Raw genomic sequence first — 16,539 nt, forward strand, 5'->3', positions numbered from 1 at the left:
TATAATTTATGGATTTAATAATGAACTTTTTAATGCACACCTTGCATATTAGTCAAATATTTCATTGACTTTCTTTCATAAATATAATGGTTCCTACAATCGTACGATATCTCAAATACCTATTCATTATCTATTGGTGTTATAACGGTGATTTTTAGGTTAATAATCAAATATTCTTATATAGCTTATCTATACGAACAAAATACCTGTCATCATTACTTCTATCAGAAATAGTTATTTTTTTAATATCCATAATAACGTTAATTTTTTTTGCATAATTGAAATTTACATGAAATAAAATTAATTCTTTTTAATATACACATATATATGATATATATATATATATATGTATGTATATATATACATATAAGTTGAAGATAGTTGTGCATATGTTCTGATTATTTTCTAATTCTTATTACAACATTTCTTAGAAGTATTGATTTAATTATAAATAAATTCGATCATTTCTCGTATTAGAATATATATATGTATATATGTATATATGTATATATGTATATATATAAAACATTGTTTAATATTGAATTTTTTAAATCTAAGCACGAACATGTCACGAAATACGCCACTAGATGGCGCAAGTAACAGTAATGGCTGCCGCCATTTAACAATCAATAACGATATTTTCTCTTCTTTTTTCATGTAAGTTTATGGGTGCACATGAGTACTGTTTTCTAATTTCTTTCTTATTAGATTAGTAGGTTATTGCAATTTCAAAGAAATGAAATACATTAGTGTGTAGGTTAATTAAAAAGACTGATGAAAAAAGAGTGATTTACAATAGAATTATGTCGATTAGAAAATAAAAGCGTCATTGAAGGTTTCAAAATAAATAAATATCTTCAAACGTCGCTTTTCTAGCATAGTTTGATATCTTTTTTATTTTTAATTATTAAAGAAAGGTAAGACACAATAATATAAATATTTATAAATGTGAAAGACATTACGTATTTTTTCCATGAAGTGCATGCATATTGTTTACATATATTTCTATAAATATTTTGCATCATCAAAATATTAACATCGAATAATCATTAACTACAGTATTATTGTTACTTAAATATAAATAGTCAATATTATCACAATACTTCAATTTCATCTATTGGAAAAAAAAAATTTACAGAATCAAACACAATGAGTTCATTAACATTGCAAAAGGTACAATTACACGCAGATGTTTATATGGTCTGTTTGCATCATGCTTTGTCAACAGAATATTTTGAAGTAATGGGTTTACTTATTGGAAACGTAAGCATGTTGTTATAATTATGACTATATTTTTTGATGATGTTAACAAATTTAAATTCTCAGGTTAAATCAACTTTATTTTCATATTTTAGTGTGTTAAAGGTATAGCAAATATATCTGCTGTTATGATATTATATCGTTTAGACAAGCAAAAAGATCGCGTTGAAATATCTCCCGAACAACTATTAAAAGCAGCTGCCGAAGCAGATCGTTTAACTATAGAATTAAAACATCCCATGCGAGTTCTTGGATGGTATCACTCCCATCCACATATTACTGTATTTCCATCTCATGTAGGTATGTTAATATCTCACAAGCAACATTTTGTGTCATATTAAACTTATTGATAATATATAATCTGATTTTAATAACATATATTATATTTTCAAATTTGATTCTAGACATTGGAACTCAAGCAACTTATCAAACAATGGATTCCGGTTTCGTAGGTTTAATATTTTCAGTATTTTCTGAGGCTAAGGATTCAAAGGTTCACTGTTGTTATTATAAAATTAAATATTTCTTACAATATTATAATACATTAATTTCTATTTACTTTGTTTAGGAACAAGAAATATCTTTGATTTGTTTTCAATCTCATGATGGAATATCTGTCGAAATTCCATTAGAAATTGTATGTACTCCAGAATTATCAGACATATGTTTGAAAGTAAGTTTCCTTTTTATTATTCGACAACGATTCATGTGTAATCAGTTAAATCAACGTAAAAAAAAAATAATAAATCATATATATATATTTTTTTTAACTATAGACAATGACAGACATACCAAAGATTTTGGTGCAAGAAGAAGAGGATACAGCAGAAGCATGTAGAGATCATCCAGACATTTTTGCTACTATACATAATAATGCTGGTATGTATGTGAATATATTTTACAGTTTAAACAATCGCAAGGAAATAAATCTAATTCATATTTTCAGTCAAAACTCGCGCGCTTCTTCATATCACAGATATTATTACTAGACCTTTAGTACTTACATTTGAAACAAGAATAGCATTAAATAAATTACGTGCGGCACATCTTCGAAAGCAAATGTTAGAGTTACAGCAACTCTGTAAAGGTTAAAATTCATGATGTTAACAATCATCCCCATCGAAAGAAAATAAACAACAGATGATCCAAGTCCTATGTACAATTTCCAATTTTTAATATTAATCGATTATAAATAAAGTTTATGCTATTTTCATGTTTATCTTTCATATTTATGATTACTTTTGGAAATAAATATTACTGCAAGATTATAAATAAATACACGTAACAGCATAATTACGTAGATAACTACCAAAATTGTTTCTTAAACAATACAAGTAGAGAACACGTATGTATGTATATATGCATACATACATAACCACTTTGTATTCCCAACCTTTTTTTATTATAATTTGATTAGTTAATAATTCCGAACAAATTTTCAATGATTTTTATTTTCCCTTTCACGAACAAAGATCTGGCAATAATTGCACATCTCTATATGTACACTACGAGAATAACAGCGTATTTAAAGACTTAAACATATTCAAAACACAGATTCTGCAGAACGAGAAAGATGAATAGGATGAGAAGGACTACGTGCTAACCTTTTACGAGGTAGCTTTTCAAGTGTAGTTAACAGTTTTGCAAAGTCAGGTCGATTTTCAGGATGGTATGACCAACAAAACATCAAAATATCCTAAAAATAAAAATAGATTATATATTGTCATTTTTAAATATTAAATTATTCGAAATTTTATTTAAATCTTACCTTAACATCACGGGAGGCTTGTAAATTAGCCAAAGGTTGCTTCATTCCTTTACCTACTTGCCAAATTATAGCTTCAGGAGGTTGACCTTTGAATGGCCATTCACCACATAAAAGTTCATACCACACAGTTCTGAAAGATATATCAAATATGTCATATTGAATTTATTATTACATATTTATGTAAATAGTAGAATAAAAGGTTGATGCAATACAAACCCAAATGCATAAACGTCAGAAGCATCTGTAAATGGTAATTCTTCTTGATCTCGAGTTTGTTGCGGTTTTAATCGTCGTACAATTTCAGGAGCCAAGTAACACAACCAACCTGGTGGTATACTTAATCCATTACCTTTCCTGTATTAAAGACAAATTTATTATTCAAATTAAAATTACCTGAGCGTTTATAAAAATATATAATTTACTCACCTATTACCATAACAGAGTTTAGTAACACTGAATAGACCAAAATCAGTTATTACTACTTTTCCATTTTCTAAAAATATGTTTTTGCTTTTCAAATCCTTGTGAACTATACCACGGGCATGAAGATACCCCATTCCCTGTGTATAAATAAATTTTTGTTTTTATTTGCAAATATTTTAAATATCATTAAATATTATCACGTGTTACAGATGATATTAAATTTATATAATATTTTTACATAACTTTTCTTTTACGCATACCTGAGAAATCTGTTGAGCGATAATAGTCGTTTTATTCATATTGAATTTATCTTTTCGTAAATGAATGTGGGTGTAAAGTGTCATGCCTTTGCTCATACTAGTTACTATAGCTAAACAAGGGGGTTTCATACAAGCTCCCATAAATAAAACCAAATTTTCGTGTCTAGTCTTTCGGAATGTAGCCACCTATAAATACGATGCACTCGTAAACGATGTTGGTTTCTTTTTTTTTAATTAATTAATTAATTAAATGATAAGTAATTCAATACTACATCATAACATAATTTTCATACTTCTAATTTGAAGGCTTCTAATGTTTTATCGTCATCAAGATAATAGTCCATATTTAAAACTTTAATCGCAACATCTCCATGCCAATTTCCTCTGTAGACTGTTCCAAATCTTCCAGTACCTATAGGTTCTCCAATTTTTAATTCATCATATGGAATGTCCCATTCCCTCATAGATAACTACAAGCACATAGAATATTTTTAAACGTAGATTTTTTTTGTCTTTTTGTAGTTAAATTTAATACATCACAGATTACGCGACATAAACAAACTATTATGCGTACGCTATTTTGACGAGGCCACCGGCTATCTCCTGGTTCCCCATCAGAAACCTGAGAATCCTGGGAATCTACTCTGACTGGTGTTCTTTCTGAATCAGTGCTAACACTGCCAGAGCCAGAAACGCTTACTGTCCTCTCACTATCACTCAAGACAGTTGTACTTTCAAGACGATGTGTTTCCAATGTAACACCTTTTTCATTTAATACAACATCTGTAAACACATCGCCTAAAGTATTTGATATATTGGCATACGATAAAAACGATATATTACCTGGAAAATGGAACTGTTGCTTCATAGGTGCTTGTGGAGTTTGGCTAGTATTGGCAGGTAATAAAGCTGGACTAGAAGGTGTTGAGCTATTGCAGCTCGAGGTATTCGAACTAGAATCAGCACCCTATATATACAAATAAGAAATAATTCAAGTAAGAAAGAAAGAAAGAAAGAAAGAAAGAAAGAAAGTAAGTAAGTAGTATCAATAATAATTTTCAGTGAAATAACTACAAAATAATAATGGTATTACCTGAGGTATATTCATTGAAGAATGAGGGTGTGATCGCTTTCGATCTCTTCGATTCAACGAAGCCAATAAATTAGAACTATGATGATTTGGGGATGTTATGATTGGTTTGTTCAATATTGGAGACACATTAACCATACCTGAAATTTATTATTTTTTTAATCTTTATGTTTAAAAATAATATTATCATACAATTAAGGATTATTGCGTTTTAAATAAAATTATAAATGGAAAGATTCGTACCATCACCCTGAACAGATCTTTTGAACTCATCAAAAAGTTCTTGAGGTAGGCCACAAGAGGGAGGTACTTTAGATTCACAGTCTCTATGACATTTATATTTACATTCTTTGCATTTCAAGCCAGTTCCTATAAACATTTGTTTGTCACAAAAGTCGCAAGTAGTCATCATTTTAAAGGTTTTTGTAAAACGATGAGCAATAATATGACCCATCCCACGTGTTACAGTTGGAGTACGCGGCGATTTTGGCACTTGCAAGCTTGTTATTACTAAAATATATTATAATGTTTATTATTTAATGATAAAAACAAAACAAGTATATTTAACAATATACTTTTGCTTGATTGCATTAACATTACCAGTTCCTTTAAAACTGTTATCATCACTATCTGCACTGGAATATGGAGGTGATTTAATAGGACTGTTACTATTTGGTAAGAAGCATTCTGTCATGATATCTGCATTGCTACTGCATGATCCTGGTTCTGTAGGTAAACGATTTCTCCTTCCTACAGAACTAACATGATGTTCGCTTGCACAACTATAAAAAAAATCATGTGTACCCTATATATTATGTAAGTTTTGCATAAAATTTATTTCTTATATTTTTCGTTTTTAAATATTACCTAGAAGCTGTGTCTCCATTTTCGAGACGATTTGCTAACTGTGATTCATGAGATTTTGACTTAGTTAATGGAAACACTTCCGGTTGTGATATAGTATTTTGTAAACCAATTTGATGTTTTTTACAAGGAGGTGGAGTTGTAGGAAATTTGATCGCTGTTATTAAAAAGATATATTAAGATAGTATAAAGTAAAAAAAAAAAAAAATAACAAAATAAAAAAAAAAGAAAATACATACCATGCCCTTGTCTTTGTAATAATGGCGTAGAAGGTGGACTAGTAGATGATAAAGATGTAATAGAAGAAGCTTGCGCTAGCATATCGCTAGTGAGATTATTATTGTTATTGTGATATGGAATACTATCTTCAGAGGGAACAGAACATCTTGTAGTACGAGAACGAATTGGTCTAGGAGATGCGCCGGTACGTAAATGATGTCTATCCCAAGAATCCCAATATAAGTTCATATCACTGTTATCTACCTCTCCTCTTAAAAGTACATCTAAACAAAATATGCATTATAATATATTGATATAATTTAAATTTAAATACTAAATATAGTATTAAGGGGGAGGGGGACAGGGGAAAGTCAGACTCTTACCCATATATCTGCGCAGATTGTGCAATGCTCTACAAAGTCTACGAAGTTCTTCTTCATGTTTAATATTATTCTCACCTAGCATAGTACCCAATTCATGTTCTGATTTTTCTTTCAATGCTTCAAGAGAATTAGCTTTTGAACAAACCATCTAAAACATGTTATACTAGGTTATATACTTGAATATCATATAAAATAAAAGACCATAAGAATAAATGTTTGTTGAATACCTTACTTTCTGCATTTAAAAATTCAAGCTAAACATGCTTATTGAATTTATTTAACAAATAGATAAAAACATATAAAATTGTCAATTAATAATATACATACTTGAATGGATTCTTGTGTTAGACCCACTACACGTAACCACTGTTGCAAGGATGGATACTGTCTCATTTCTGCTGGCAATGATTCTACAGTAAGTTTGGCTTTAGTCACGAGTTGCTTCGAATATAACTTAATCAATTTTCCCTAGAACATACATATAAGTTGTAAACAAAAAAGAAACAATAACATTAAATCAATTTGTAAAGTTTATATAAAATATTGATATTTGATAAATTTCAAAGAATTTAAAGCCTAATAAGAGTGAATCAGACTCTATCAATTTGCTGATTATAAATATTTATTTTCATGTTTATAATAAAGACTTTAAACGACTAAACAATGATTAGTGATAATTAGAACTTTATAACTTGTTGACCATCGTAAAATATTTCATGAAAATGTCAAAGAGAAAATGAAAGAAAGTACGATATCTTACCTTCAAAGGGGAAAGAGAAAAAAAAAAAAAAAAAAAAAGAAGAAAAAAAAAGAAAGAAAGAAAAGGAAAAAAAGAAAAAGAAAGAAAATATCAATAAGTAAAATTCTTACTTCTAACGTTCGTATCTCCTGTTGAGTTAGTTCCGCACTGGTCGAGCATTGAGTTCTCAAACCTTCCAGTCGATCGGCAGAAATGTCAATCATGGATTGAACGACGTCCAAGGCTCGTCGAATCTCTTGTTCCGGATCTTCACTGTCCGCCATCCCTCGCAGAAAATGCGAAGGCCCCTAATGTCTTCGTCACTTTTAAAAACTTCTATTTTACAGGCATAATGTACCCTTATACAAGTCTGCTGTCGATCGGCCGCGTTATCACTGATCGTTTGAGGAACTAAACCACTTATCAACATTGACAACCATCTTGGCCGCCTATCACTGACGTCAATCGCTGCCCGGCAATCCGGGATCGTAGCGCCTGCATCTTTCTAGTCTCTCTTGGTTGTCTCTTTTGGACGTTCCAAAATGCATTTATTTTCCGTAACATTTCCATCGTTCCATTGCAAATAATATCGTGTACGTTATAATTATATTTCTAAAGAGATAAGATTTTCGTCAGATAAATGGTTTTTCGACGTTTGCAATGTGAATATTACTAATAACAAAGTTTTTTTTTTTCTTTTTTTTTTGCGTGAAAAGCTCGAGTAATGTAATTCCACTGCACCAATTTAATTTTGTATATATATTGTGTGTGTGTGTGTTGTGTTGTGTGTGTGTGCGCGCGCGCGCGTGTACGTGTATAAGGATAAAATGTTAATGAATTTATTATAACGATACGATCGAATTATTTATTCGATCTCTTTTTGGCCGTATAGAAAATAAAATACTTTTTGAATAGATTTATGAACGCGATGAATATCATCCCCTCTCCTCGTTCCAACGAATGTACACCTCCGTTGCACTATCTCGAGTTAACTTTTAATCGTATAGTTTCTAAACTATAGTTTTGCATTTTCAATGAACCAAAATCGTGGCGATCGCTGGTGATTACTTACCTTCTTTGTCATGTATTCGACTGTCAAATTTTGGTATCGCGTATTTGAATTGTGGTATTTATCATAACAGACGTTTGATGTAATTGTTAATTATAATATATAGAAATGGTGAATGTAGAGACTATACAACAAAATTATCCGCTGCATTGGCTGGTGTGGAATAACAACTATGTAGAACTTGCTAAGGAGTTGTCTACAAATTCGGTTTGTAATAGATCTCTCATATGATTTTCTTTAAATGCGTATTTATAATTATAATCATTATACAGATTTCGTTAAGTAATGTATCGATATCTATTACGTAATACATAGATATTGGAATTATTACATGAATACTATTAATTTCAGATATGAATATTTCATTTATCAAAAGTTTTAATAAATGAAGAATTTCTATAGTTGATAAAAAATCAAAGTAATAGGAATCATAAAAAAGGAGAAATAATATATTATCTTCCTTTTTTATCTCATACATTTTTTACTTTCTTAAAGTATCTTCATTTTACAATGTATCATACGTTATTATTATGATCTATAATAGCAAGCAATTACATTACTATATATAAGTCAAATTACTAATAATTTAATCATATATAAGTAAAAAATAAACATTGACTAAAAGATTATCTAACAATTTTATATAATTTATATATAACATTATATGTTAAAGAGATAATCGAATATGATATGAAAGTTCTAAGATTAGATAATTGTTTTTTTTTTTCTTTTTTCTTTTTTCTTTTTTTTTTCCCTCCGATGATAGTTTCGATGATAGTGCTGTGTATTGATATATTAAATAAATATTTCATAGGTCAATAGCTTTTGATAATGTTTAGTAACTGGAAATTTTTTTATATATATTTCTCAAAAAGATTTCCGAATCCTTATATGGAAATCTTGTTCAGAAACCTTATTTGTGCAGTGGAACATTTTATTCGTGATATTATATATATATATATATTAAATATATACATACATTAATCTAATAAATTGATTTTACTCAAACCTATTGAAATTCACAAAGTAAACATTTCCTATGATAGATGTAACATGTAAATATATATATATTTTTTTTTTTATATTATAGCATGATATAGAAAAACATGATACTCGAGGAAGAACTCCCTTAATGTTAGCAGTAACTTTAGGTTATACTGACTGTGCTGTGGTTTTATTACATCATGAAGCTAATGTCAACACAGAGAATACTCAAGGATGGAGCGGTAAGCAATTGTAGTTTTAATGGCTTATAAAACAGTTAAGTTCTATGTAAATATATATATATATTGTTTTTATGTATTTGATTCAGTGGTTCAAGAAGCAGTTGGAACTGGTAATCCAGAATTATTACAAATGGTACTTGCGCGTAGGGATTACCAAAGATATTGTAATCGTGTTGCAGGTATTCCTGAATTACTTCACAAACTTAAACAGGTTAGTTTCTTTTTTTTCCTTTTTATGAAGATAAATTAATTTTTTATTATATCGCTTTGAAATATTAACAATACAAAATGCATTAATGCTTTTTATGTGTGTCTTTTCTTTTATTATATTTATATTAATAATCGGAGAAATTAATTGTTTTACAATAAATTAATTGTCTACATATTGTATGTGTCACAATCCAAAGGTAAAAATAAATATCATAGCATATAAGTAATATGATTACACGGTTATTTTTTGTTATATTTATTTTTATTATTTTATCACTTCCAGGCACCCGATTTTTATGTAGAAATGAAATGGGAGTTCACTAGTTGGGGTAATTATCTAGCAAAATTTATTCGTGCATTTTAAAATCAAAGTTCAAGGTATGCAGTTAAAATTAAAACAAATTGTAAATTTGTTCTAATAATTTTTTATCTTTGTTTTACTAGTTCCTCTTGCATCTCGAATGTGTCCAAGTGATACATACAAAGTTTACAAACAGGGTAGTAATGTAAGAATCGATACTACTCTATTGGGTTTTGATCATACAAATTGGCAACGCGGAAATCGCAGTTACGTCTTCAAAGGGCAAAGTAAGTTTCTTTTTATACATATATGTATATATATATATATACATATATATATATATATGTATATCTTTATATATATATATATATATATATATATATATATATATATTACTTTATAAGTTTATAGAAAGTAACAATAACAACTTCTACTATATTATGAATTACTCAATTACTTTTTGACTTTCTTTTTTCTTTTATTCTTTATTTATATTTTTATTTGTTTATTATTTATTATCTATATTCAATGCAAGCTGCAACAAATGCACCTTTGGTACTTAGGTGTGATCGCAGTTATGTATTCACCATGATGGGACAACAATCAGGTGACAGTTGTTTTGTTTACAATCTATGTGTTGTGTACAACATTTTGACAAATCTTGAAAATGTGTGAAAATATACATTCTTGTTGATTTCGCATAGATGCTTCTATTTAATTTTGGTATTTTAGTTTATTATTTTGTTCAAGTAGCTGTAGCCACATTGGAAAACATTATAGCATAATGGATTTATTATTGCTTTATTATAACTGTTTTTGCTACTAAAAGTAGTTAAAAAATTTTCTGGAAAAATAAGTATATAAATAAACGAATAATAAGTTATATTTGCATATATTGGATATACTGCTGATCTACCATATAAATCCACATTATTGAATAATTCGTAAAATAATTATTTTGATCTTGTTTATTGTATTTATTTAATTAGATTCATGAATGTAATTGTTGGATTATTTTCAGATGATGGTGCAACAATGATGGAGGTAGATCATGAAACAAGGAAGGTTTACGTGGAACATATGAAACTTATTAGTGATGACAACATACAATTAATGGAACCTTCTGAAGAAGGCATTTTAGCACGTCTTACAAATCCCATAGTCACTACTTATATAGATACCGATAAAATTAGTTTTGAACGGTAAATATTTATTGTTGTACCTTATTATAATATTGATTATATTTAGAATACAATGTAACAAATTATGTACATATATATATATATTGCTAGCAATAAAGCTGGTATATGGGGCTGGCGTTCAGATAAAAGTGAAATAATAAATGGACATGAATGTAAAGTCTTCAGTGCAAGTAACGTAGAATTAATAACAAAGACACGATTGGAACACCTATCAGAGGCTGATAAAGCAAGAGCAAGAGCGCCGCGTACACCTCTTCAATCCTTTCTTGGTATCGCAGAGCAACAACATGAAAACTGTAATGCTACTACCAGTGTAATTATTTTCTTTCTTTTTCATTTTCAACAGCACACACACACACATATATATATATAAGATTTAGTAACAACATTTTTATTGTTATTATTTATTTATATAGCAAGAAGAATACAGCAATGTTGGTAATCCTTCTAATATAACAGCTGAAGAATATTTTGATCCAGATGTTGATTTAAATGGACGGGATATTGGAAGACCAAAAGAAGTTAATACAAAAATACAGAAATTCAAGGTACAATTAACATTAATAATAGTATTGTAATATGAGATAAAATAAATTCTTATATACATTTTATATGAATTCAATTCTAGGCAACTCTTTGGCTTAGTGAGGAATATCCATTGAGTTTGCAAGAACAGATTATGCCTATTGTAGACTTAATGGCAATATCTAGTTCACATTTTGCAAAATTGAAAGATTATATACAAATGCAACTACCGTCTGGATTTCCTGTTAAAATTGGTGAGTGTATTTATTTATTTAATAATTTAGACTTATATTATTATAAAAAATATTCCTTTGTATATTACAGAAATTCCTTTATTTCATATACTTAATGCAAGAATAACATTCGGAAATATATTTGGTTTGGATCAAGAAGTACCACACGTAGGACATTTACAAGAAACAAATCGTATGACATGTTTGGTCGATGATATTTGTTTTGAACCTCCTACGGGTTATATAAAACTTGGTAAATTAAATATTTCTGAACAATTTATATTTTAGTTGGTTAAGCGCCGCACACATTTTACATAATTATTTATGAAATTAGGTGCTGAAGTTCGAACGCAATTTAGTATCGAAGAAGAAGATGATTTATTACAATTTGCTATCCAACAGAGTCTATTAGAGGCAGGAAGTGAACGAGACGAGGTAAGAAGTTGACTCTATGATTTTCTTCCTGTTATTTTTCTGATATATATAATTGATTACTTTGTAAAGGTTGATATATGGGAGGCATTGAGAGCGCAAAAACCATCTAGACCAACGACACCTAATATATCAACAGAGGAAGAAAGACAACTTCAAAGGTATATACATTAATTAAATTTTATATTATTTCATTTATTTGAAGTTATATATTTTGTAAAGATATTTTCAACATAGTCTAACTCTAATTAATTATTATTAAAATTTAATCTCATATCGTTTTCTTTACTTGAATATAGAGCTATTCAAGCTAGTTTGGTTCTATATCAAGAAACTACTGCTAGCTGTGCAGAAGGACGTAATAATATAGATGAAGCAAGAGCTAAGGAAGAAGATGATAGTGATTCATTAGAAAGTACTGCAGAACAATTACGTCTAGCATTAAAACTTTCAGAACAACAGCAAATAGAGGAAGAACAACGACGATTGTTAGAAGAAGAAACATTTCGACAAGTGTTAGAATTATCCCTCACGGACAAATGAACTTTTACAATCAATATGATGGTGATTTATAGAAATTAATTACCTGATACTTCCAAAATGAAAATTCTTTCTATCACACGGGCACAAGGCTGTTGAATAGAAAGAAATATTTCCTATGATCCATAGATAAATTCCTTTAAAAAATAATAATGTTACTTACAATGAACGTTTGTTATTAAAATATACAATAATGAAGGTCAACCAGTGGAAACAATGTACTATTAAGTAAATGAATAATTTAAATTATGTTATTTATTCCTTAGCTACATTTTATATGAAATGAAAGTGAATAGTATAACAAATTTAGTAAGAAAATTCCAAAACTATGAGGTCTTGACAATTACAAATGCTCTTTCGAAAAAAAAAAAATATATATATATATATATATAAACGCACGTTTCATACTCGATTAAATTGCAGCTAGAAACAATCATACAGTGAAAGTATATAGTGTAAGTTGCAATAACTGTCACTATTTAAAATAAAAGGCATGTAATTCTCAAGTCTTCAAAATCACTTGTTTTCACCTTTCTCCTAGTATAACTTCAAATATTCTATTATTATTATTATTCTAATTAGTTTATCTTAACAATTACGATTATAATTATTAAATTACGGACACGGTGTTACCACATGGGGTAAGATAACACTTCAATAAGTTAATGCAGAAAATGTGAAAATAAAATTTTGTTCAATTTTAACAATTGTAAAAAGATCATCTATTTTAGTAGTATAACAACAATGGAGATTTTACTTGAATTTGTATAAAAAAAAAAAAAAAAAAAAAAAAAAGAAACAAAAAAAAAAGAAAAGAAATTATCAATATCAAAACACAAAGATTAAATTTGACAATGAATTATGAGACATAAATACAAACATAAGAACAAATATCAAAATACGTTGTGATAAAAATATATTTATATAAAGAAAAAATACAATTATTTTAATAATAGGATTCATTTAATGTTGCAGATATACTTTGCTTCCAAATATTATGAATATTTATATAAATGATAGATATTAATGCATGGTTTAGCTGTTTATTATTCAAATTCTGATTGTGCCCTGGAATAAGATTTTATTATTAAAACATTATGACGTGTATTTATTTAATTTAATTAAAATGATATGTACCTTTTAAATATAGTACTGAGTATATGTTGGCCTTGTGCATAACGTTGTTCATTTTTATGCGCCTGTTGATGCCATTTTTTACGAACAGCATTCCAATGTACTCTGTGTTCTCTTAATAATACTTCTCGTGATTTGAGAGATTGTCCATCCTAAGAATATTAAGCAGTATTTAAGAGACATGTATATTATCAATATATATATATTAGTATATATAATATATATATATATATATATATATATATATATATATATTATATACGCAATAGATAGTATACATTTTAAATATGTAAACATTATTTCTACATGATTAAATTTTCCTAAAATTACTATCATTATAACAATTGCTTTTTATTTATATTTACTTACATAATCTAGCTTTAGCTCTTCAGTTTCAGGAATTATTGGAGATGGTATACGATTTCTTGGCATTGCCTCTTCGCAAGGAAGAGGAGGTGGTAAATAATGAACATCTCGTATTTCTCCATTTGCATCTAATATGTTATTATGTTGATTATTAATTTCACTAACTATTTCAGGACTAGGACTACGTACTCTAAATGGAAACAAGAAATTATATAGAATTTATTTTTATTATAACGAATATATATTTAACTGTATACTCACTTTGGTATAAGATTTGGATTTCTTGGTTGATTAGCCATCCAGGCTCTACAAATGGGATATAATGGTGTATCCTCTTGAAACTGAGCTAAATCTACACTACGATCGAAAAGTTTCATCACATATGTATGATGAAATGCTGTATCCATTTGTACTTGCCTACGCCGCCTTATTTTTCTTGGTTGTTGAAAATGGATAGACTTTGTCCTGTACATGTTGTCTCTATTACAAAACGAATATATTTTGGATTTAAGATCTTACATCTTTATAAGCGGAAAGTAAATTTTACATTTTTCTCATATGGTGCCTATAATCATGAGCAGAACTTTCTTCGCTGGAATCTGCAGATGAACCGGTATCACTATGCTGCAATAGTTCTCGTAGAGCTCCTTTTAATCTATCTCTTGCAACAAGAACATCACTGTCTCCTGTTATTTTATATATAATTAATAAATTTATCTCTTACACAAATATATATGTAAGAGGTTGCAATTCTTTAAATCTTTCAAATACTTCTTAGGTATCCGCAAAAGGAAATATTACAAATTTTATATAAACGATTAAATCTATAATTAAAAAATACAATATAATTACCTATTTCATCTTTTATTTCTACTTTAACACGACTTGGAGTAACCGGTAGAGGTTGAATATTTCGTTTCTTTCCCATCTACATATAAAAAATATATTACAACACAAACAAACATAAATTAAATTTTTATTATTATTTTACTTCTTACCTTTTTTAAATGTATATAAATAATAAGGAATTGTTCAATAATGACAAATTTATCGCAACGTTAACACTGATGATTATTTCTTTGGATTAACAACAAAAAAAGAGGGAAAAATACATTTTTATTTTTTTATAATCCTTAATCTTAGCTGAATGATTTCAAATTTTTAATATAATAATACAAAATACAATAAATGATCTTTATTATTTACATTATTTTACAGGTGTAAAGCCATGAGTATAAAATCTATGAAAAGATCAGTATATTGAACAAATGTCTCCGTTAAGGCTGTTCATAATGGCTGCTTTTAAAAAATGATTTACGCCAACAATGAGAATAGGCGTAATTCTTGATCGATTGTAATGAATAAGGTCTTATTTTAAAGAAAAAGGATTAATATATCGTAAATCTTTTTCGAGCTTCATTTTTTTTTTTTTTTTTTAATCGTGTCCAAAAATGCTACTTTTTTATAGAGAATAATTCATGCATTAATAAAAAGCATTTTCAAAAATTCGAAAAAGCAGTCTCCTAGATTAAACTTTTGTATTTAAAGTAATACCTTGTTCATCAAAATTGATCAAAAATTATGCCTGTTCTTATTATTGGCCTAGATGCTGTTTTCGGTGTTTCTCGTAAAGAAAAAGTTTTCTACTGTGGCGCCCCTCGAAATTTGCGGCAAAAGAAAAGAAACACGTATCCCCACTATTAATTTCTAATTTCTATATCTCGTTCAATGGGATGTTTGTTCCCGTTTGTTTACGTATATAGCTGATGCTATAGATTTTCTGAACCAATTCAAATGCAAAGAAATACGTTTCACGATGCTCACACGGAGAAGCTTACTCGGTCGTTCTTTAGACAGATGATTCTATGGTAAAAATAAGTAAATTCGTCTCCAATGTCACAAAGATTATAAAACGTGAGAAACTTATCGAAATTTTATATCAAAATTATTTTATTTTCAAGTTATTATCTCTAGTGATCGTTGGCCTCGTATAATATAAACATATTCGATCTTTTAATTAACTTTGACCATTAGCAAGTTAGTTTTAACTAGAGATTGATGGAATAATTGAGTATTTTTTTCCTTCTTAAAAAAAACCTATGTTTGTACCATAAAATAACTTTGCAATGATCATTTGAATAGTTATTTTTTTTTTCTGAAAGAGATTGGTTTAAGATGATTATGCCGCTAAATTTTTTGTGTATGTTTTTTTTTTAAATATTGAAAATTAAAAAAGTATATCCGATTTTTAACGAAAAAAAAAAAGTCAATTTTTGCGCATTGCATGATTCATGA

The 16,539-nt window shown here is 28.2% G+C and overlaps 4 protein-coding genes across 12 annotated transcripts in view; 2 read left to right on the forward strand and 2 right to left on the reverse strand.

The window, feature by feature from the left end:
• Positions 1-2,553, forward strand: part of LOC118447547 (lys-63-specific deubiquitinase BRCC36) — a 7,487-nt gene extending 4,934 nt beyond the window's left edge. The window contains exons 1-7 of one of the 3 annotated variants that reach the window (XM_035879621.2): positions 531-657; positions 1,139-1,263; positions 1,356-1,560; positions 1,665-1,753; positions 1,829-1,933; positions 2,037-2,139; positions 2,207-2,553. In XM_035879621.2, coding sequence (XP_035735514.1) covers positions 1,150-1,263; positions 1,356-1,560; positions 1,665-1,753; positions 1,829-1,933; positions 2,037-2,139; positions 2,207-2,352 — 762 coding nt within the window. In that variant the 5' untranslated portion in view covers positions 531-657; positions 1,139-1,149 and the 3' untranslated portion in view covers positions 2,353-2,553. The other 2 variants (XM_035879620.2, XM_035879622.2) reach the window with 2 other exon arrangements.
• Positions 2,554-2,669: 116 nt separating this feature from the next.
• On the reverse strand, positions 2,670-7,471 carry ksr (kinase suppressor of ras). 2 transcript variants are annotated; one of them, XM_035879588.2, is made up of 16 exons: positions 7,138-7,471; positions 6,595-6,735; positions 6,268-6,415; positions 5,905-6,168; positions 5,669-5,822; positions 5,402-5,583; positions 5,045-5,311; positions 4,805-4,941; positions 4,555-4,678; positions 4,286-4,509; positions 4,005-4,181; positions 3,712-3,897; positions 3,455-3,588; positions 3,245-3,382; positions 3,029-3,158; positions 2,670-2,956 (listed from the first exon to the last, which is right to left on the reverse strand). In XM_035879588.2, the coding sequence occupies exons 1-16, from the start codon at positions 7,288-7,290 to the stop codon at positions 2,804-2,806; spliced, it is 2,712 nt and encodes a 903-aa protein (XP_035735481.1). In that variant the 5' UTR covers positions 7,291-7,471; the 3' UTR covers positions 2,670-2,803. The 2 variants fall into 2 exon arrangements, with proteins under 2 accessions (XP_035735481.1, XP_035735482.1); XM_035879589.2 differs by having other exon boundaries at positions 4,286-4,494; positions 7,138-7,470.
• Positions 7,472-7,498: 27 nt separating this feature from the next.
• Positions 7,499-13,510, forward strand: LOC118447539 (ankyrin repeat domain-containing protein 13D). 2 transcript variants are annotated; one of them, XM_085655823.1, is made up of 13 exons: positions 7,499-7,599; positions 9,166-9,301; positions 9,388-9,512; positions 9,795-9,840; positions 9,956-10,099; positions 10,834-11,014; positions 11,105-11,327; positions 11,431-11,562; positions 11,643-11,793; positions 11,864-12,025; positions 12,107-12,207; positions 12,277-12,365; positions 12,504-13,510. In XM_085655823.1, exons 2-13 carry the CDS (start codon positions 9,208-9,210, stop codon positions 12,745-12,747), a joined length of 1,692 nt encoding a protein of 563 aa, XP_085511949.1. In that variant the 5' UTR covers positions 7,499-7,599; positions 9,166-9,207; the 3' UTR covers positions 12,748-13,510. The 2 variants fall into 2 exon arrangements, with proteins under 2 accessions (XP_085511949.1, XP_035735486.1); XM_035879593.2 differs by lacking the exon at positions 7,499-7,599 and adding an exon at positions 7,935-8,282.
• Positions 13,511-13,643: 133 nt separating this feature from the next.
• On the reverse strand, positions 13,644-15,874 carry mip40 (Myb-interacting protein 40). Of its 5 annotated transcripts, none has more exons than XM_035879617.2 (8): positions 15,799-15,856; positions 15,243-15,321; positions 15,097-15,172; positions 14,792-14,930; positions 14,506-14,724; positions 14,248-14,434; positions 13,882-14,030; positions 13,644-13,812 (listed from the first exon to the last, which is right to left on the reverse strand). In XM_035879617.2, exons 3-8 carry the CDS (start codon positions 15,170-15,172, stop codon positions 13,791-13,793), a joined length of 792 nt encoding a protein of 263 aa, XP_035735510.1. In that variant the 5' UTR covers positions 15,243-15,321; positions 15,799-15,856; the 3' UTR covers positions 13,644-13,790. The 5 variants fall into 5 exon arrangements, with proteins under 5 accessions (XP_035735510.1, XP_035735509.1, XP_085511974.1 ...); XM_035879616.2 differs by lacking the exon at positions 15,799-15,856 and adding an exon at positions 15,451-15,746; XM_085655848.1 differs by lacking the exon at positions 15,243-15,321 and having other exon boundaries at positions 14,506-14,709; positions 15,799-15,874.
• Between the last annotated feature and the right edge of the window lie 665 nt (positions 15,875-16,539).

Source organism: Vespa mandarinia, chromosome 1 (genome assembly GCF_050613455.1).
Source record: "Vespa mandarinia isolate Hongniang chromosome 1, ASM5061345v1, whole genome shotgun sequence".
Classification (NCBI taxonomy): Eukaryota; Metazoa; Arthropoda; class Insecta; order Hymenoptera; family Vespidae; genus Vespa; species Vespa mandarinia.